This window comes from Agelaius tricolor, unplaced genomic scaffold, assembly GCF_023055355.1.
Source record: "Agelaius tricolor isolate 1412-34295 unplaced genomic scaffold, bAgeTri1.0.p SCAF_6, whole genome shotgun sequence".
Taxonomy (NCBI): domain Eukaryota; kingdom Metazoa; phylum Chordata; class Aves; order Passeriformes; family Icteridae; genus Agelaius; species Agelaius tricolor.
The window spans coordinates 33,425,100-33,446,483 of record NW_027269266.1 but is presented as its reverse complement, the minus strand read 5'-3'; the positions used below and the strand labels follow the sequence as shown (position 1 = coordinate 33,446,483).

At 40.8% G+C, this 21,384-nt stretch overlaps 2 protein-coding genes and 1 long non-coding RNA gene across 7 annotated transcripts in view; 2 read left to right on the top strand and 1 right to left on the bottom strand.

Annotated features, from left to right (window-relative positions):
• The first annotated feature begins 234 nt into the window (after window positions 1-234).
• LOC139591102 (uncharacterized) lies at window positions 235-5,668 on the top strand. Its single transcript, XR_011679557.1, has 3 exons — window positions 235-1,485; window positions 3,621-3,704; window positions 4,294-5,668. It is a non-coding gene; the product is annotated as an uncharacterized lncRNA (long non-coding RNA).
• Window positions 1,980-12,354, bottom strand: BTD (biotinidase). 4 transcript variants are annotated; one of them, XM_071429281.1, is made up of 5 exons: window positions 12,241-12,354; window positions 10,725-10,795; window positions 7,333-7,567; window positions 5,664-5,813; window positions 1,980-4,320 (listed from the first exon to the last, which is right to left on the bottom strand). In XM_071429281.1, exons 3-5 carry the CDS (start codon window positions 7,561-7,563, stop codon window positions 3,130-3,132), a joined length of 1,572 nt encoding a protein of 523 aa, XP_071285382.1. In that variant the 5' UTR covers window positions 7,564-7,567; window positions 10,725-10,795; window positions 12,241-12,354; the 3' UTR covers window positions 1,980-3,129. The 4 variants fall into 4 exon arrangements, with proteins under 4 accessions (XP_071285382.1, XP_071285381.1, XP_071285383.1 ...); XM_071429280.1 differs by lacking the exon at window positions 12,241-12,354 and adding an exon at window positions 11,673-11,793; XM_071429282.1 differs by lacking the exon at window positions 12,241-12,354 and adding an exon at window positions 11,277-11,576.
• The window catches only part of HACL1 (2-hydroxyacyl-CoA lyase 1), a 21,222-nt gene continuing 11,649 nt past the window's right edge, over window positions 11,812-21,384 (top strand). Inside the window, exons 1-6 of one of the 2 annotated variants that reach the window (XM_071429278.1) lie at window positions 11,812-11,969; window positions 12,913-13,017; window positions 16,628-16,668; window positions 17,225-17,305; window positions 19,948-20,020; window positions 20,506-20,583. In XM_071429278.1, the coding sequence (XP_071285379.1) occupies window positions 11,913-11,969; window positions 12,913-13,017; window positions 16,628-16,668; window positions 17,225-17,305; window positions 19,948-20,020; window positions 20,506-20,583 (435 nt within the window). In that variant the 5' untranslated portion in view covers window positions 11,812-11,912. Of the gene's footprint in view, window positions 11,970-12,377; window positions 12,612-12,912; window positions 13,018-16,627; window positions 16,669-17,224; window positions 17,306-19,947; window positions 20,021-20,505; window positions 20,584-21,384 lie in introns of those variants that run through there. The other variant, XM_071429279.1, reaches the window with a different exon arrangement.

Here is a 21,384-nt window from a genome sequence, read left to right as displayed (position 1 = left end):
TTGTTGACTTTCAAAACCTTGATGGAGTGATAGTTCAGTTCAGCCTGTGAATATTTGGGGTTTTCAGTTCACTGGCTGAGATCTGCCTCAAGGAGCTTATGCCCAGTTGGGCCTTGTGAAGGTCTCTGATCTGAGCAGATTGTGTCACCTCTTCCCATGCCTCTTGATCGCTCAACTCCAAGGTTTTGTTTTCCAGCTGTGTCACCACAGCCTCTTCCCATGCCTCTTGATAGCTCAACTCCCAAGGTTGTTTTCCAGCTGTTCCTTTGATCTGCTTTCTGGTGTTTCTCTTACAGTAAGGAGAGTATCCTGACATCCACCTGGAAAAATCACTGTGAATCCTGAAGTAGCAGATCCCTTATGAGGAACCTTCCAACCCTTCAGACTCATGTGCTATTACTCCTACCTGGACAAAGAGTTTCTCTGGTTGTTATCCTGCCCAGGAGCAGTGTCCTCTAAAGACACCATCCCCTGCTGTCTCAGAGAGGAAGTTTCTTTAGTGTCAGTACAAATTCCCAAATCCTGGTTTCACTTTGGTCCACAGACTGAGTGCTTTAAAGCTGCTCTTGATTTTAGCTCTGCTTCCTCTATGTCAAAAATCCTTGTGTCCTGGTTTTGTTTTGTTCCACTCTCAGACAGGAATGCTAGGAAGCTTTAATAAAACTGTTCATATCCATTAGGTGATGGGATGCATTGCAGTGTGTAAGTAGTGAACATCAGCCTTGCTGAAGGCTTCTCACACCTCCTTGGCACGTGGTAAGTAGCTTCACTCACAAGACTGCAGGCTTGTTTGGGAACAGAGCAGTGCTGGGATTGCTGCTCCAGCACACACTTCTGGAAGGCACCAATGTGTGGGGGTGTTGCAGGTTACTGCTGGCCACCCCAGGTCAGACAGACACATCTGCTGTTACTCAAGGATCAGGGTGGGAGGTAGGAGTTGATAGTTCTGGTAATCCATTGTGTCTAGTATTGCCTGTTCAACCTTTCCAGTGACTCTGCTGGAGGCAGCTGTTTTGGGTGAAGGGAGGAAGGTATGAGAACACCCTCTGATACTGCCTGCTCTTCTCAGGGAAGAGACAGGAACATGCCTCATGCAAACTCCAGTAGGGCTAGAAGGTCTTCTAACAGTTTTACCATACCCAGAGTTAGAATAGCTCTTTGGGACACACTTTGCAAGTATTTCACAGATAAATACTTCTTCTTTCCTTAAGCATAGCAAATACGTGTAATGCTATTTATTTGTTTAGCCTGACTTACTGTCTGCTCTGGAACTAAATCCCAAGGAGTATTTTAGTGCATGAAGCTGCATGTTTTTCAGCCTCCAAAGTGGAGGGTCCTGAGTGCTGAAATCTCCAGTTGTTCATTGTTCCATTCTTTCAGACTTGGTCATGTGGTACTAGAAGCAGCAGCACCACCAAGCACTGCAAATGCTTTTCTGTTCTACCCTGTATGTCCTGGAACCGTGCAGCATTCAGCAAGAACATGGTATGGGTGCCAAAGAATTAATGATCTTTAATAACCCTGTGGTGGAATGGCCTACTTTATAGCAGCTAGTTTATGCCTAATGAGATACAGACATTCCCCTCTCCATATTTCTGTCCAGTACATGCTGCAGGATAAACAAACCTGGTGTGCTGCTGTGTCAGACTGGTGTTCAACAAGGGCCTGACTCACAGGGATACAGACTGGAGAAGGAAGGTTTGAAAGAGCCCAAGATCTTCCACAATTATACACTAATCTTGTGCAAATATCTAAGAAACCCTGAGGTAGAAGTTTTTTGGTTGTTTTGCTTTCTGAAACCAGAAAGTGAGCTCATTTGAAGCAGGAGCTGATTGAGCACCTCTCAGGACTCATCCTTGTAGCTGTGGTGGTTTCAGTTTGAACCAACTCAGATCACCAGAACAAAGAGAGACTCTGAGCTCTCTGTCTCCTGTGCTCTGCTCCTTAGCCCAGTAACAGAGCAGCTGGAACACAAGGACTCACCAAAAGAACAGTTGTGTTTATTCCATTACTCACAGCCATCACCCAGATGAAGTCATAATAGCCAATAAGACCCCATAAAATTGTAATGCTTGAGAATACATTAACTTGTCTGAATGTAACCCCAAATTAATAACCTTTGAATATTCTCTTCCCAGCTTCTTCATTACAGTAGAACATCTATAGCACTTAATCTAGTTATTGCTCTGGAAAAAAATGGTGTGTTTTACTCAGCAGCACAAACCTGCCATCTGGCACATGAAGCATTGATGCAAAATCCTTGCTGTCCCACAGCTTATTATGTGCTTTTCATAAGTCATCTTGAATAAATTCATGAACAGCATGTAAGATGCCTTAAAGTCAAAACAGTCTTAAAATGATTGCTCTTTCAAACAGGGAAGTTAAAGGACTCAAACAGTACATAACATGGCCACTGGCATTTAATGCTGATGTTTTCTTTGAACATAATTTCTTGTGAATTGTGTCTTGCTGCACTCTAGGTTTTCACAGTCACTGATATCCTGTTCCCCAGATTAGCTATTCTGTAGATGTTTACAGCTGTAACATTCAGTTAAATGTGTAACAGGATTACAGATACCAGAGTGGCCAGTCCATGGTAATGATTGCAGCTGGAAGTTTTTGACTCTTAAGAAAAAAACCAATCATGGCATCCTAACCAGAGATCAGAACCTCAGCACATAAAAGCTACATGTATCTCTACTTACATGATCCTGTCCATGTTAAGCACAATATTTGTGTTTTCCTTCCCTTTCTTTTGTTTGTTTTTTTTATTGCAGTAGTTTTCCATTCTAATAATTTCCATACTCCCAGCCAGGAACCCCAAAAATCAAAGGATTAAATTAAAAGGAACAGATTCAGTTGAAATGAGAAGTGTTATTTTCTGGTACCAATCATCTCACCAGATCACAGCAAGCCTTTATCTTTGCAAGGCAGTTTTTTCACTCCTGGTAGGACATAAGCTACCAGGGTACAGACTTACAGCCATTATTCCAAATGTGGGACCTAATCAGGCAGTGATGGGACAAACACACCTGAACCTCTAGCAAATATGGATATTTAACCATTTCTGTTAAGCTACAGACTCTGAACATATGGGCAGTTGTTTTCTGACTCAGTCAAGTATCTGTGCTAGTCCTTTTCATACCATCGTCCATAGAGAGCAGCTGTCAGGAGGCCAGCAGATGTTCTATTTTTGCTGAGGAAATAGTGGTTGTTTTTCCAGCCCATGTGATCAGCAAAGTCCAAGGTAATACCAGATGTCAGCAGCAAAGGAAAGATGTAAGGGGTGCTCATATTTCCCCATAGCTGGAAATCTATCACAGCAGTGGCATCTGTGACCTCCTGTCCACAAGTGCTAAAGCTGAGACCACCACACTTCACCAAGGCACAGGCCTGGACATAGTATGTGCCATGCACTGTGTGGAGCCCATCAAAGACTCCCAAAGCGTATAACTCATCAGTTAGAACAGCTTTCTGATAGTTTAAATAACAACAAAGGCTATTGGCACAAACCTGGAGCTCTCCCTTTTCCCCCCATAACGGAACAAAAGTGAAGTTGTCATACATCATTTCTGCATAAAAGGAAGGAGGTGACTGTTCCTTTCCTTCTCCTTTTTCAGATACTCTGCCAGGAGTCTCTTCTTGCTCCTTAAAGCAAACTTCATCATCCAGTGAGGTGCTCGTAGAAGTCCTGCATGAGTCATGTAAGTTCTCTCTAAATCTTTCATTACTCTCTAAATTAGTTTTATAATCTGCAGTAATCACAGGAATTTCTGCTACTATGAGCTTGCCACCGTAACTTTCCATGTTGTGGTAGATGAATGATTTGACTGGAGTGTATATGCCACTCCCTGTCATGCCCAAGGTAGGGTGGTGGATGTTGGCCGCTAAAATATTGACATTGAAAGCTGTTGAAAAAGCTTGTTGGAACTCTACAGCAGACAAAAGCGGGAGCTGGTTCATCCAGGCAGTTGGATAAACAATTTGCTTCAAATTGTACTGTGTGATGAGGCTCACTGCAGGCTCATAAAAGAGTATATCGAAGCAAGTGAACATGCCAAACCTGCCAGCAAAAGGGGTGTCAAAGAGCGCATGGTCTGGCTGTGCAGGGGTGTCGAAGGCGCTCTCGAAGTACAGGTTGTGTTTGCGGTAGGTGGCCAGCAGCGCGCCGTCCGCGCCCAGCGCCACGTTGGTGTTGAACTGGAAGCGCCCGTCCAGCGGGCACCGCGGCTCCCAGCGCTCGCACGGCTGCTTGGTGCCCAGGTTGGCCACGAGGAATATCTTGTTCTGCAGGGCCATGCAGCTCAGGCGCTGAACGACCTGCAGCACAGCAGGGACAAATGGGAGCGCGCGACAATGTCGTGGAGTAAGTTTTTCTATCACTTATTTAATATTAGTTTGGAAATTCAAAATTGAACATGTTTAACTATATCCATAAAGTTTAAAAGCACTGATGACTTTGTGACAAAAGCTACTGGAGCCAGTAGCTTTGTAGGCAAAATTTCAGATGTTTATTTTAAAACATCTCTGAAAAAAATTGGCTAAGTTGTATTTCCTCAGAAGTAAGTAAGTAAATAAATCTATTCCAAGGGTGTTAATTTTTAGAAACTTGTGACTTTTAGTAGCACCAATGGCTTTAAAACACTGTATGTCAACTGAAAACTTTGCCAAGGCAGCACAACTGATCTGTGTGTGCCTTTAGAACAGCAAATGTCTAATAATGATCATCTGCACCCGGATGTTTCTACTATAAGTTTTTAAAAAGCAATTACTACCTACGACTTAGAGAAGCAGAGATGGAAAGGGATAAACCCTACATATTACAGCAAAGAAATAGAAAACACTGCAGACCATAGTATTAATGGAATATTTCTTCCATAACACAGAGTGTTGTACCAAAGACTGACATTACTGCAATCTCCAAACAGCATCTGAATGGCAAACTAAGTTCTTGCTTGCTTGGCCATGACCATTGGTAACAAAGATTCACACAGATCATTGTTTACAACTGCGATTCATGCTCCCACACAAATCCTGCTCACTAGGTACAGGCATGATTTCTTTCATTATATTGATTACTGGAAGAATCAGCAGTCTGTATTTACTGAGCATGGTTATTTTCAGTTCAGGTCCAGAACAGTCAGTGACAATACTATTTTTGTAACATCCAGGTCATATCTTATGTAATCATGCTTGGTCTGTGCCAAGCTGTGACTTCTGTTACGTTCTAGCAGGTAAGTCCTGTTACTTGTGCTAATCAATTGACAATGATTGTTGAGTCAGAATGCTGGGATGTCATTAAGTCATTAAAGCCAAATAATGAGAATGCACCAAAAGGGAAGATACTACTATCTTGTTTTATATAAAACAATGTTGTTCAAACTATAAACCACACAGAACGGATCTTACAAGAGAGTAGTTACCATTTCAGAGGTTGGGGAGGAGGAGATGACAAATCCAGATGGTTCATATACAACTGATCTCCTTGCATGTATGGATCTAAACCCTCCACTGCTAAGAATGAAACCAGCAGAGCTTGAGCATCCATGAAAACAGCATCTGGTACTAGGAATTGTTAAACTTCTTGCTTACTTCCCTTTGAACTATTTCCCAATTGGAGCATTCAGTTATCCCACCCCTGCATGCATCACCCCTACATTTACCTCTGTGTCATTGTACAAATAGGGCTCTCTGCAGGGATTCCACTTCCCAGAGTGTGAATGCGGAATGAAATCCAGGTAAGGGTAAATGGAGCTTCTGGTGAAGTTGAAGCCATGGATTCCATCTTCAGGAAAAACAATGATATCTGCCCCCTGTATGTAAAACAAAGACATGTTTTGTAGGCAAAGCAAAGGAAAAGGGGGGATCTCGTGGGTAAAAAGAGCTAAAGAAAGTTAAGGATAACCCAATTATGTTTTGCCAATAATGTAGCTTGAAGATGTCTTTTCTTCAGCTTCATAGTAGGTGTAACTATGTAATAGGTGTGTAACTATATGTATAAAAAAAACTTGTTTAACCTGATGCATACCTTTTAAGGGCATGCAAATAAAAGCATACTGCATCCAATTTCTTACCAAAAGTATCCTCCCTTCACACAAGTTATGAGAATGTCATCATTCAGGTTAAAGACTTCAGATGTTAAAACTTGTCTTAATTTTTTTATCAGAATTATGCTATTTGCAGATACACTTTGTCAAAGTGTACAGCATCACTTAATTAATTAGGTATTGGGTGATCTACACCTCCCTGAATTTTTCCAAAGCAAATACAGACTGACAGATACATGCATGAAGAGACATCTCTAAATCCCATTATAATATAGAGTTGGACAGGGAGTGTTGATTTCAGAAACAGCTTCACTGTGGGAGCAGCACACAGCCTGGTAGAAATGTAGCCATGCCAGAGGCTCTGCCTGAAATTCAGGGAGATCTGAATTGTTCCTAAAAATGAGGTGGATTCTTCTTAAATCAGATACAGCACCAGTCACTCAACTTCCTATTTTCAAAAGTCAACTCAAACGTGTTACCTATGTGATAGCTCTGGGATAATTTTGTGTCTTGGGTGCAGGGCTGCATAAAAATTGTATTATGCTTCTGCCCAATCATCTGAACTTCTCAAAAAAAAATAATATTATGTTTTCAAATTATATAAAAATAGTAATTATTCTCTCCCAGAACAACAGATCTCTGAAAATTGCAAGTCAGTTCTTCCCTGTGTAGGGCCAGTAACACTTGCTTCCTATCACTAGAACTAGCCTGGGTTTTCTTGGGAGGGGAGGAAAGAGGGCTGCGCCTAAGAACAGCTGGCGATACTAGTCTCTCTCCTCTAAATATATTTAGACTGAGAACTGTTCCATGGTGGGTAGGAGAAAGGAATGGAAAATTTTAGTTCCACAAAGCTGTTAAAAGCAGAACATTCATTTCCAAAGCATTTGACTTCTTTAGTTTTTAGAAACATTCAGGAATTTCCATTGAGCGCACTGGAATAAAACCAAACCTAAGACAGCTGCCAGCAAGACAAACTTTCAAGGAAACCCTTCCATTTAAGAAAACAGAAAGGAGCTAGGTATTCAGACCAAAATAGAAAATTAATTTCCCTATACTAAATGACAATGGGCGTGTTTTTCCAAGCCTGGAATAGCCTGAGTCAGGCGGGATGCTAATTGGCCTGCTTCTTTTTCAGAGCTGCTGGCAGGTCAGATCGTCTGAGAACCCAGACCATAGCTGTGGATATAAATACGGCTTCAGTTGCCTGGGAACACAGATGTGAAAGATTATCTTCAAATAGCATACAGCCAGGGCACACACAAGCGCTGCCTGGAGCTGGGCATACCTGCCTGGCAGCAGCCAGCACTTGCTGCTCATAGATGTCGAGGTTCCTGCCCATGAGCTCCAGCGCAGCGCGGCGCTCCACCGGCACCGCCGGGGCCGGGCTCAGGATGGACTCGTGCTCGTACACGGCCGCCACGTAGTGCCCCTCCCTCCGCACTCGTCCGGAGACCGCTTGGTACAAGAGAAAGCAGATGGGCAGCCTCCAGCACAGAGCCACCATGGTGAATGCCATAAATCTAGAGGGAAAAAACCCCAGACAGGTGGGGTGGGGGAGCTTGAGAAAAATATCATGCCAGCAACTTAAATTTACTGTTAGGTTTTTACACTGCTGAGGCTCTCAGCAATGATGACCATGTGCATGTTGTTTCTAAACCTTAAATCCATCTACACTGGTGCTTTGAACAACTGTGTCCTGTTCAAAAGCATTTAAGCTTCATATGTAGTTCCAGTGATCTCCTTGCTTGGTTTCCCTTTATAATTAACATACATTTATAGATTATTTCACCGTGTATCAAAACATCTTTGAGAAAAGTTTAAAGCAGCTCACAAATTTGCAGTTCCTCCCCCATTCAGTGATGGGAGATGTATTTAAAAGTAGCATTTCCTAAAGTTACTTGGAGACTGTATTTAGCAGTCAAGCAGAAATAGGAATTATTTTATCAACACTGAAACAGATAATTGCCAAGAGAATTACACCAGACAATATTTCTGCATCTATCATGAAAATGCCTCTCCTAATGGATTCAGAATTCACTGTATTTTAACTCCACATATGAAATAGGCAAATATTTCTCCTACAGCGCAGCTTTTTTGAACACTTATAAAAATGTTGAGTGCAATTCAGATCTGCATTCCTCCCACACAATGCAGATAAGTAAGTTTAAAAATGCTTTCATAGTAACAAAAATAAATCAGAAAAATCTATCTAATTTGCATTAGTTAGTTTTTCTTTGAAAAAATGAAGAATTGTTGAGTCTGGAAGACTGGGGCACTCTGGAATATGGGCTCCCCATGTAACCTTTTGACTTCCCAAGTTAGGAAAGGACTTAGAACAAGGACAGACACAGTCACTGGTTGTGCAACACCAGAAAGACTACAGAAATGGCTTTTCATTCAGAATTATTCTCACAACATGAGAATTCTGTATTTGTCATCACAGTGTCACTAGTATCATTAAGCACTTAAATCTCTAATATCAGAGAAGTTGAAAGAGGGTGCAGGAGAGATTACTGGTGCTATATATTGATAGATCTAAGTTCAGTTACTGACTTTTTAATTGTATTTGCTCTCTGGGAACTTGTATCCAAAAAAAAAAAATTCCAAAACACTCTTAGTGCCCTTCAGTCTTTATGATCTACAGCTCCCTGAATTTTTCCAAAGCAAATAAAGACTGACAGACACATGCATGAAGAGACTTCTCTAAAGCTCAGCAGGAAAAAAAGATCAATTCTAAACTAATCACAGTCGTATTTTTTTCCGTCTTATTTATGTTCTATTAAATGTAGTTTTGTACCTAAAAAAAGAAAGTCCATGGCAAGTTAACTGAAAATATCTCTTTGCTTGAATTCCAGGATGAAAAGCAGCTAATAACAATCCTCAATACTGCTTTTTTTCCCTAAACACCAACTGTTTAGTACCTAACAATGAGCAAATGGAAAAAGCATTATGTAGGGCAGCAAAATTATAACCTTGGTGCCCATGGTAGGCAGAAGAATTGTTTGCTCAACCAAAAGGACTTAACATGTAATAGTAACACTTCTAAGGGTAAAGGAGTAACTTAGCTGTTCAATGCTGCTAAGCTCAACTATATATTCCTATTTCCTTGAGTTTTAATTAGCCAATGTGTCCATACATACATGCCTTCAAGGGTAAATGTATTTAAAGTGTGATAAAAACAGAATAAAACCTTGGCCTCTCTGTAATCAGATGGATTAAAGATACTGTATTTATGTAAACAGTTTTGAAAAGTGATGTATGACAAGCTATCGTTGCTACTCTGCATGTTGAGGAAAACATTTGGTACTTTTGGGGGGTGATTTGGCAATGCATGCCAAGAATGGAGGGGCCTCCTTGTCCGGTGCAGCTCAGCTTTGCAGGAGGAGGGAGTTCAGGGGTGAGAAACCTCTCGCAGCTAAGGAACATACTGAAAATAAACAAGCTGTGCTGCACTTCACTGACAAAACTCTCTTTTCTATTTCTTGTCACCCCTTCAAAGCCAAAATGCCTATTTAGGGCAGGAATGGGTTCTAGTCAGCTGCTCCTTAATAAAGTTGTCAACTAAGATGTAATTAGAATTCATCATTAGTAGTGACAGAAAAAGTTGGGAGAGTTTCAGATCATGAGATGGAATTGCTATGCATTAGAAAAACTGCCTTTTTTAAAAGCCAAACATACTAATAAAAAAAACCCAACAGGGAACAAGCCTCTGTAAAATGTTGTATTTTAAAAACATGCTTGGAGAGGTCTTATTTTTCTACCACATTTCATTTCCTGGTGGTCAGAAACACTCAGAAGTACTAATCTGAATCTTTAACTCATTTAGATGCACAAGAGGTTTAGCACTGAAGAAGCAACTACACAACCCCATCTGGCTGAACCTGGGGCAACTGAAATAACTAAAATAATTCCTCTGAGTCTCCAGTCCTCTGGGTTGTGATTACTGCCAGTCCTACAGATGATGGCTGAGCACTTGTGTGAGTGCTCCCTAAAGCCTTTCCCCTGTCTGACAGCTTAAACAGGACTCTTCTCTCTCATGGATTGCTTCTAACACACAGAGCCATGACAAGCCCCAGAGCTGGGCTTGGGTGTATTAAACTTTCCAGCCAAAATAAGGATACCAATAGGGTTTACTCAGCCCTTGGGGCTGTTGAGATTCCAAATATGTCTCTGCCACACTCTGGATGTTTTTACTATTGGAAGATGTCATGCCATCTCATAAATCTTCTCCTTGAAGAGAAGTTAATTTGCTTAGGATCTACAGAGCTGTCACCTCACCTGAGCCATGAGTTTAAATTTTCATTACCGGAAATACTTTACAATTCTATCTCTTTTTATGTCCCTTTCCTGTGATTTATGTGGTCTTTTGCCTGACAGACAAGCTTCAGCAGGATCATGTCACCCAAATATAAATATTTCACAGCAGTATTACTGTCATGCAGTCACAATATTCCAGCTGTAGTTCTCCACAAAGGGTAAAAAGACTGGTGTCCAAGTTTGGATGCCAAGTTTCCTCCCCAGTCACACTGCAGCCTGTTTTCCTTTTCAGAACCATCTGATCTCAGTGTGTTGTGAAGTAAAGCATCCAGTCACTCTCTTTTCAACAACTTTGGAAGCTTAGAAGTCTGTCACCTGTCACCACACCTGGATGTATACACAGAGAAAAGCAACACATACCCTTCTTCTTCACACTTCTCCACTCAGAATCTTGAAATAACAGAGGTAGCACAGCACTAGCCTGGGTCCTCCTGAGTGATTAATAGCAAATGCATGTTAAGCTATGCCCAACATATAGTATAGTAACATAAATAGCAACATAAAGAGTAATAATAGTAACATAAACAGTAATGATCACTAGGTAAATATTCAATTGACCATGAAAAAATAGTGTTTTTTAGGTTGAATGACAACCATGGATTGTGATGTTGCTGCCATTCTGCTATGCATTATACAACGTATTTTAAAAATACATAAAATATAGTGAAAATCAAGGTGTTTTCCACTGATACTTCGTGTCTACTGCTTTTATTTGCTGCATTATATTACAGTAATTTATAATGTAGGTTTTGTGAAGGTTTTTGCTATCTATGCCATCGGTGTTTTGCTATGTGCGTTTTTGTTGTTTGGCGAGTGAGGGCGAATGGAGCGCTGCTATCATCAGTGGCTCGGCTGGACAATCCGGGCGGTGGCCCGGACAAGCCGGACCGTGAGGCGAGGACGTGCTGTCACCTGTGTCACTGCAGCGACACGTCCTGCGATGGGCAGAGCCGGGCAGAGGGGCGTGCGCCATCCCTCAGCCGGGATTTTGGGAGGGTGCCTCGCACTCCTCCGGCGCTTTCCCTGCTGCTCTCCAGCTCCGGGCACCGGCGCCTCACACAAGCCCCGGACTTTGCCCCGCTCCGCGTTCGCCACCTCTGACCAGCCCCACACAGCCGGAGCGCTCCGGGACGGCCGCCCCGGAGGCCACCGGGGCCGCTGCTGGTCCTGCAGCCATAGATCGATCCCTCCCCCCGGCCCGGCCCGGCCCGGCCCACTCCGCTCCTGGCCCGGCCCACTCCGCTCCTGGCCCGCCCCGGGACCACCAGGCCGGGTCCCGCTCCCACCCCCGCGCGCCGCGACCCTCACGTTGCAGGGCCGGCGCCTCTCGGCCTCCGATTGGCTGTCCGCGCTGGCCAATAGGAAGCTACCCCGGTCTCCGCCCCGCGCCGCCCGCCAACAGGGTTAGGGGCGGGTCCCTCGGGCCCGCCCCCTTCGCTATCTGATTGGCCGAGCCGCCTGTCAGTCACTGCGCACACCCTTCGCCCCCGGCCCGGCCCGGTCCGGCCCGTTCCAGGTGGGCGGCGGGGCCGGGACAACAGGGCCGACATGGAGGGCGAGGCGGTCAGCGGGGCGCAGCTCATCGCCCAGGCCCTCAAGGCGCAAGTAAGAGCGCGGGGCGGGAACCGGCAGCCTGCGGGCCGGGACAGCCTGCAGCGAGTGAATGTGCGCGGCCGGACTTTCCCGGGGGCCGACGGAAAGGACTCGCCCCCACCGCTCTGAGGGAGGGAGAGGGAGGGACGGAGGTTCCGCCGCCCAGCTCCGGCAGCGGCCCGGCCCCCGGGCGGCATTCCCCAGGCCCACACTGACTCCCTTCTGGAGGGCTTGCCCCATTCCCGAGTCTGCCCCATTCCCGAGCTCAGCCATCCCCCGTTACCGCCAAGCGATGCCGGGGCTCCTCTGCGGCTCTGCCCGTGACAGCTGGATGGATGTGCCGCCTGCGCCTCCTTACAGCGACGAAAACTCTGTGTGACCTCTAAACTCGAGATGCTGGCACGGGTCTTGGGAGAAGACTTTGCGTTTGGCCTGTGAAACATGGAAAAGTAGTTCAGTTGTAATCCAGATAAACGTAGTCTTCTCCATCTCTGTGTTTCCGTGGGCACGGTGCTTTCCCAGCCATTTCTTGGGGGCTTTTTGCCGTTAATTTTCTGTGAAAGTGTAAAAGCACAAGGTGCCATGAGGCATTTTCAGAGTAGAGGAGGCTGACATACTGAGGATCAGAAAAGTGACACAGCAGGGATGTCCCAGGTAAGAATTGCTCAGTGGAAAGCGCTAAACACACCTGGACTGAGGCACTGAACCATTGCCCCACTCCCAAAATAAGCTGGGCTTTGTAGACTCCCAAAATCCAGCACTTTCACAACCACCGAGGGCTGAGCTGCAAACATCAGCTGATGTTTCCACAGTGACCTGAGAGCTTCTCTGTGACTATGTTACATTTTAGTTTTAGATTTCCTATGTAGTTAGCATGTCTGTGTTTGGCATGTGCTTATTAAAACTGTCTTTTGGGAAAAAACAGTCTGACTTTTCTCAACTTTTTTCTTTATAGAATATTGAATACATGTTTGGCATTGTTGGTATTCCAGTCATTGAAATTGCAATTGCAGCCCAGGCAGTTGGAATAAAATATGTGGGAATGAGAAATGAGCAAGCTGTAAGTATATATCTGTACTGGGACCAACCCTTTACTTAACTGTTTCACAATAGAATGAAACCCAGTTTAAGTTTTCTTAGTAGAAAGAATGTGGTCTCTGAATTTTCCTTTAAAAAACCTATACAGGAGCAGCCACTGTTGTTTTGGAATAATGGAGAACATTGTTGCATTGGGTTGAGTGTTTCTTTGTGCCCTTATTTCCCCACTTCCATTTTAAAGTGGCCCCTCCTTTTCTGTTAAAGGAATTGCATCTTCTTTTATTTCATGGTGCTATTCTCCAATAAAGGAGCAAGGATAGCAGGGGGAAAAAAAAAAGAAAAAATAATTTAAAGACTGCATGTGATGGATTACAAAAAAATTATACAAAGTTATCTCCTTCAAGTACTGTCTGACAGATGTGCATCTGACAGATGTACTGTCAGATATTATCTGCCAGGTTTTGAGATGCTCATCCAGGGCTTTTTGTTTTTCTATCACTTTCTACACACTTCCCAATATTATCATTCTTACTCTAACTGGTAGTATTTTAGTTCTTTTTAGGACTTTATTATCTGCTCCTTTACTTTTTTCCCCCTGTCTAGGTGTTGTTCTTAAGTGCCCAAAGAAGAAAGTTTTCCTGTTGACTGATAAACTTGTTCTGACAATTTTAATAATTCTAGGGTTTTTTCCCTTAACTATGTTTTAAAAGCTCACAGAACAGCAAACCACAGAAAGTAATAATGCTTCCAAGTGCTCAAAATCAACCATGAACATAGACTCTCTTATTTATGAATATTTCAGCTTTATTGTGTAGGTGTCAGCAATTAAAGAGCCAAGCTGGTCAGGATTTTGGTGCTGTGCTGCTAGTTCTGCATTTGTTTGGTTTCCCACAGTAGTAACTCTTTAATCTCAGTAATTCCTTGGGTAATCTCAGATTGACGATAACCTTGGGATTTTTTGTTGTTTTGAAGGGTTGCTGCACAAGATGGGGAGCTGGCTGCTGAACTGGTGGCAGAGGCACCAGCAACTTCCCACACCTGATCTACAGCAGTTGCCAGTTTTCCTTAACTTACTTAGCTAATAATCTTTAGGATTGTCCCAGTCCTCAACACAGTATTGTTACAGTACTTCTTCTAAATCAGGTGGTTTTGAGCTGCATGTTTTTGCTGTCTGATCCCTACATTGTTCTATTGGAATGTGAGAATTTAGAGGAATGCATGTCTCTATGGAAAATCTGTAACATAAGAGAGAGGCAAACATAGACAAACATATTTAAAAGGTGTATTTGAGTCCTTGAAGAACTGGGAATTCAGCACAATCTTTATGTTCCTGTAGGCCATTTAGCAAATATTTTAGTTTCAGCTGTGGTTACGAACATGATTAAAATTAATTTCCTCATGTGTCTGTAATTAACAGAGAAGATTGCTTTGCACTGCCAAACGAGATGCTGTTCTATTTATTAGTCTTTACTAGATGAAGGAGGCAAAAAACTTTCTGCTGATTAATTATGAGCTGCTTTTGTTAGTAGAATAAAAACAGCACAAAGACTGTTTTAAGGTCAAAATGTCAGGATTTCTCTTGTTTGGGGAGTCAAAAAGGATGAATGAAGCTGCATCTTGTAGTGAGTTTTGGTTTGTTCTTTATCCTCAGTGAGTAGTAATTTCTTGGTGAAGGGTGAAAGGTTATATATAGTATATTCATGATATACTCAATATGTACATGTCATAGTTTTAAATGTCTCAGTTGTGTGGTCTGGCTGTGGAGGATGTGTATACATACAGCTGCCACCTTTATTGGTGAAGGCAGCTGTATATGATATATGGAAAATTAAGGGATTTTTTTTTTCTAGGAGTTGAGTTTCTACCTCATTTCTAGGCCAGATGTAGCAGAAGGATTTCCTTGTAAAAGTGATAATATTTTAATTAGTAGTGTTCATAGGAAATAGGGCCCATAAACCAGTTAAAACACAATAAAATCTCATGATGAGATAATAATCAAGCAGCATATTTGCTGTTTGGCATCCTTATGTTCTTATTCTGCCTAGGATGGTGGTGGAGTCACCATCCCTAGAGGTGTTTAAAACTGACTGGATGTGACACTGAGGGCCATGCTGCAGTTGACAAGATGGTGATGGGTCACAGGTTGGACTCAGTGATATTGGAGGTCTTTTCCAACCTTAATAATTCTGTGAAAAGCTCATAAAACTGCAGAATAGGAACACCTGAGGGAAGCATGGAGATAAAGTACCACTACCAATACCCATAAGCCATTCTCCTGTGGCCTGTAACATGGAGTGGGTTTGCCAGAAGCAGCTCACCTGCACCCACATGCCCTTTGAACAGTGAAAACTGTGTTGCAACTTCACAGGGGCGGGTGTTTTTTGTATCTCTCCTTGGGTAATTAGAGATTGTTGCAGTTGTTTACAAGACTGATAACCCAGCTCCCAGCTCAGTTCTAAACTTCAAAACCCCCTTTACTATATGTCTATTTGTTAACAAAACACATTATTTATGTTAGTTCTTTAATCTTTAATAATAATTATCACTACATATTCAAAGCAATCTCTTGATATTTGTATCCTGAGTTAGTTGTGAGCATATAATATGCTGGAGTTGGTGCAGCTGTGAAGGGAATCAGGTTCAAAGAACCCTTTAATAATGGCAGCTGGAACCAAAGTGGGTGTCTTATCATTAGAGTACTCAATTATAATTAAAATCAAATCTCCACTCTATTTAAAAATGAAAGAGGCAGGTTCTAAGGCCAGAAGCTTACTTTAAAAATTACAAAATATTGCAAAATTGGGTTTTTTTGAACTTGCTGATTTCAAGACAGGAATATGAAAATATAAGAGACTGGGCAATGTCACACGTGAAATCTTGAGTTCTGTTGTCACCTGTAAACTTCTTGATCACATGCTGTCATTTTACCAGGTGACATTTGTATCCAAATGTTTCATATCAGGAATAGCTTAAAAACCTACTCTGCAATAACACTGCTGATGAGGTATGCCAACACATGTTGTAGGTGTTATTTTTGTGATTTTTATCCAAAACATAATTTTTCTTTAAATGTGTGGTACCAAAGCAAAGTGAGAAGTATTTCAGCAGCTCAACTTTTGAAAGATGATCTCAAATCATCTAATTATTGTCTCCAATGTGAGATTTCAACCTTTTGCTTGATTTCTGAAATACAATTCAGAATGGCTGCATTTCTGCTTATTGTCTTTCTCTTGCAAGTCCCTCTTCCATGTTCATCCAGAAGGCAGTGGAAAGCAGAACTTTCATGTTTTGTTCTATTTATTTTTTTCCCCTGGTTTTAGTTGGGTTTTTTGTTCTGGTTGATTTTTTTCTTTTTCAATTCCCAAATAATCCTATGTAATATCTTGTGACAAAAGGAGTCTGAAATGTGGAGAGAAGTGGAGAAGAGTCTTGATTTTTCATATTAATCTTCATGGACACTTCTAATAATGGGAAGGGTGAAATGGAGTTTTACTTAGATTTAAGCTCTTATAGTCAGGGAGGAATCTGTACCTGCTTATTTTCAGTATTTTTCTTGAAAGTTATGTACAAAATATCATTAAATGTATAAATAATAATAATAATAGTATCATTAACACCAATATTTTCAACAGGCCTGTTATGCTGCATCTGCTGTTGGATATTTGACTGGCAGGTATGTAAAGAAGTGTGCAAAGCTGTTAAGAAATGCTGACTAGTTTAGAATTATAATTTTTTATTTCATCACCTGGAATAGCAAGAGCCTCTGCCCAAATTACATCTCAGTAAAATTTGTGTTGAATCAGATGCAATTCTTCCAGTGTGAGTTTTCTTAATTGGGAACTGCTGATGAAGTACAGTTGAGAAAACTGCAAACATAAGTTTACCAAATTGAATATAAACGTTAGATGGCAGAGCAAATGTGATAGAAGAAGCCAGAGCTGTGTCAGGATAAGCCTGTGTATATTGCCCATGTCTGTGTGGGTGGCACATAATTGTTCACTTGCCTTTCTAATTGGATTGATACAGCTTCATAGTTTCTGATTTTCATGTCTACCTTTAGTCATTCATACAAATTCCTAGCCATTGACATGAGTAAATGACATGAGTAAAACTTTAATATTCTATATTTCAGCACCTTACTAATTTTTGTTGATTATTTATTTGGTGTTCTTTGTGCTCACTTTCCTTTTCTCTCTTCCTCTTTTTTTCTTTTTGTATTTTCTATGTAGACCAGGAGTATGTCTTGTAGTGTCCGGTCCAGGTTTCTTACACACCCTTGGTGGGATGGCAAATGCAACCATTAACTGCTGGTAATTTAACTGCATTTTTCCTTTAAAATTCCAATAGTTGTGTGTTGTTACTTGTTTCAGATGTTGAGCTCCACAGTATTTAGTATTTTAATTTTCTCATTATCTGCATGAAAGGGGAAAAAAGGAATTCTTCCTTTATCAATCTTAAAATTAATTTAGTTACATTTTTTGTATTCTCATGGATAAAATTCTTGGTTTTGTCCTACCCCATTGTGTATATTTTAGAAAATCTATCAGTATAGCTGGTTGTATCAATGTGTTTGAAAGTGAAGTCAATATTAGCCTGTAATGCTCTCATGATCATGGAGATCATCTTAAAAGTGTTTCCTAAATTTAAATTCATACTGCCTTTGAATTACTATATTTCATATGTGAATAAATTGACAACTGCATTGTTAAAATCCCTATTTGCTCCCCACGCTGACATTTAGAGCAGTAATTAAGTATTGAATTAAATGATGTACAGAGGGATAGTATTTACTCCTGTAAGCCTTCAGTGAGACGTGACAGCTTTGTCTGGTCTGCCACTGAAAGCTGTTCAGAAAGCTGTGCTGAGGAATTTGGGAAGAAGCTGTAGCAATACCAAGAAGATGTGTTCACAGAACAGAATGTGATCCAGAGCAGTGTGAACCCTGGAACACTGAATTAGCAGTGGCTGATGGACGAGGGAAGCTCGGTAATGGGAACACTACAAATCAAATCTGACATTTTGAAAAACGTCCTCTAGTGTTCAAATTGTTTTTTTAAAAAATGAGTTATTGACTAAAGTTTTGCTGTCACTATTTGACCTTAGACTAAAAAAGATTTTGAACAGTCAGGCATTTGATTATAAGAAAGAAGTGTACATGTAATTTACTTATGGATTTGCAGGAGACATTTTTGAGGGTAAACTGCATTTTCAAGGGTAAAACCTCTTGATACTTCCTGCTAAAAATTGCCTGCCATGCTGCTGCCTCCTGTCCTGCCTCATTCTGAGCAAGATTTTGTACCTCATTCTGGCTGTGACAATAGGTTCCAAAACAAGTGTGTGCTAGTTGGTAAGATTTGGAGTAAACACAAGCATGCTGAATTGTGGTTAAATTTTTAATCAGTTTACTGAAGTTCTTCTCCTGCAAGCCCATAAGACTTACCATTATTAGTTTCATTACAGTCAAATGTTCTGTCTGCTTCACTATTTTTTGCCTTACTTTATAAGCACTGCTCTTCAAAATGTCTACAATATTGTGACAGTAGTACAATGATTTCCTTGAGGGAAAAACTTACTTCTAGTTAGAATTATTTAAAACTTCAAGGGCAAAACTAAATCTTTTCAAGAAATAGCTGTTGGAGCTGGCTTTCTAAATAGTAGACCAGTTTTGTAATTGTATTTCATTATTGGCAAGTAGTAGCTAATTTGTTCATTAAAATATTTAAATAAATTTGGAAAAGGCAAGTGAGAGGAACATAGGGTTTGTTGCTGTCAAACAGTCTTGGATAGTAATAATCATTTTGCTGAGGGGATGAAGCAGAATGAAATGTGTAGAGCAGTCACCAAGTGAGTTTTTCCATAAAGATTTTTCATGGAAGTAAGATGCAGCCTGAAGTTCTCATTTCACTGCTCCAGGGGATTAGAACTGAGATTTTTGATGTATGGCAGAGAAATGGCCTGGTTATGAAGCTCGGATCTAGATACACAAATCCCCAAGTCTTATGGCTGATTAAATTTAGGATTATGCACGGAACTCACTGCTAATGTTTGAGCTTGATACATTGTATAGATAAATGCAGTCTATAAGGCCATCTCTGAAGAAAAATTGTTTAAGAGAAAAAGCCTAGAAAGCTATAGACCCAATATTTCAATATAGTGTAGATGAACAAGGACATTAATAAAACAACTTCCCTCTGTTGACTCAGCACTTAGCATTTTAAGGAGTTTGACCTACACTTTGAATAAAAGACAGGTTTTCATTCACTGTAGGAAAATTATTTATTATATTTTGTGGAAATTACAGTAAAAATGTGCTCATGTGGAATGTATAACCCTCATGGTAAAGCAATACTGCCTTCCTTGCTTAGCTGTGAACTGATTTAAGTTCAGGACTGCTTGCAGGCATGTTAATTTTTTGTCTGGTTTTTTCAGTTTTGGAGTTTTTTAACTAAAAACAAAATGCAGGGAGTTGTGCTCTCAGCCAGCTAACTTAGCTGTGTTCCAAATTGTGTAGGAAGAAAGCATAATCTTTTTGAAAAATTGTATCCTAGCTTGTTTTTTAGTTCTAGTGCTTGTGCATGTTACAGTATCCTTTATAAAGACACATCTTAATACTTTTTGGACCAATTAATACTTTTTAACTTCTTATTAGGTGTTATCATTCCCTGAAACCACTGTGTCACCCATATTTTCAAACTTAAATGAAAATTGTCTGTAATGGGATTTGGTTTTAGAATTTCTATGATCCAAGTCACTTAATATGGCCAAATTGTCCCAAAACTGGTGACCCAAAAGGTGCTGGGAAGGCTACTGGCTGACACTCTGATATTTAGAATCCATTTTTGTGTTCTTTATCTATTCTTGTACAGATCTGAGGATGCTATATGTATATATGTATACTGATAGGGGGTTTTGTTTGTTTTTAAATTTTTTGTTTGTTTTTTAACTTTCCTAGGCCTTTGATTGTTATTGGCGGTTCTTCTGACAGAAATCAGGAAACCATGGGAGCTTTCCAAGAATTCCCACAGGTATACAGACATATAGCTTTCTACAGGAAGGTTTCAGTTAAATAATTCTTGTTTCTTCATTATTGTAGGAAAACCAATTCTGAACACTAATGTTTCCTAGCAGATCTTATAATGCTGTTGATTTGCTCCATCTACTGGTTTAAAATTGACATTGCGTAAATACAGCAGATTGCCTTCATGTTGGAATTCGTGCTCTATTTTAGGTTTTCAGCTAGTATAAATTACCTTTGTTTGTTCTGAGAAGGACAAAAGCAAAATGTCCAAGAAAATAAACCAGTTTATGGGGGAAGAAAAAAAAAAGCCAAAAATTTAAGCACATGGAGGAATGAGTATGGTCTTGACAGTTTTCACCAGTTGCTACTGCATTTTTCTATGGGGAAGTTTCCACCTCATTGGTTTTCATCTGTCATTTCTTTAATTTTATTCATGTGGAAATTAGAAAATTATTTTGATAAATCAATACAATGTTATTTACCTTTATTCAGGTTGAAGCTGGCAGGCTGTACAGCAAGCTGTCTGTCCGCCCAAGCAGCCTGGAAGCTATTCCTGCTGTTATTGAAAAGGTATGAAAAAATACAAAATGAACAACAGAACCTCAGATAACTGTCTCCTGTTTAGGTTTTGAGGGTTTATTTTTGTATAGTTGTTATTCTAAGTAATTTGCTCTGGCAGAAAGGAAGTGATGGTTGATTGAGTAAATTAACAACTGGGGAGGTTCTGCCTTATGAAAAATGCTATGGAATAGGCTAGAAATAGATCCTAGTCCAGTCAGATGCTTACTGATCCCTGCAGTGATTTTTGTTAGCTTCAGATAGAGTTGGAAAATTTTTGTGAAATAAATGCTTTTAGGGAGAGATGCAATAACTAGAAATTTAATGTTTCAGCTGTTTTATCATTGTCATGTGAAGGAGATTTGGAGGAGGGCGGTGTTTGTGGGTTTGAGTCTGGTTGTTGTTCTGTTGGTTTTTTTTTTTGAGAGTGAGAAAAAACACATTCTTATCTCAGTGCTTCAGAGAGGATTAGAGAAGTCTCTTGGTACTGCTGTAGCAGCCCTTCAGCCATGTCAGCCTAAATTCTGCATACAGTCATACTGTTTCCAGAAGTGCAGATTCAGCAGAGCATCTACCTGCAATAGAAGAACTGGGATCAAAAGTAATAGAAAACAGAGGCATTGGTTATCTTGGCTTTACTCTGTTTGTGCTACTTTAAGTAGAATTCAGCATGAATATTTAATTTTGTATCTCCAAACATAACAGCTGATAATGCCATTGTCTCATTGCAAATTAAACAAAGAATTTAGAGTCTAATACTGTACATCTGCTGAAAGGCTCCAGCTGGTATATAAGAGAAAGTGTAAATAGCTA

Coding starts and splice junctions, on each gene's coding strand:
- BTD (XM_071429281.1), bottom strand. CDS start 7,563: ATGGCATTCACCATGGTGGCTCTGTGCTGGAGGCTGCCCATCTGCTTT. Junction 5,814..7,332: donor TGCTGGCTGCTGCCAGGCAG/GTATGCCCAGCT, acceptor TTTTACATACAG/GGGGCAGATATCATTGTTTT. Junction 4,321..5,663: donor ATTTGTACAATGACACAGAG/GTAAATGTAGGG, acceptor GCTGTGCTGCAG/GTCGTTCAGCGCCTGAGCTG.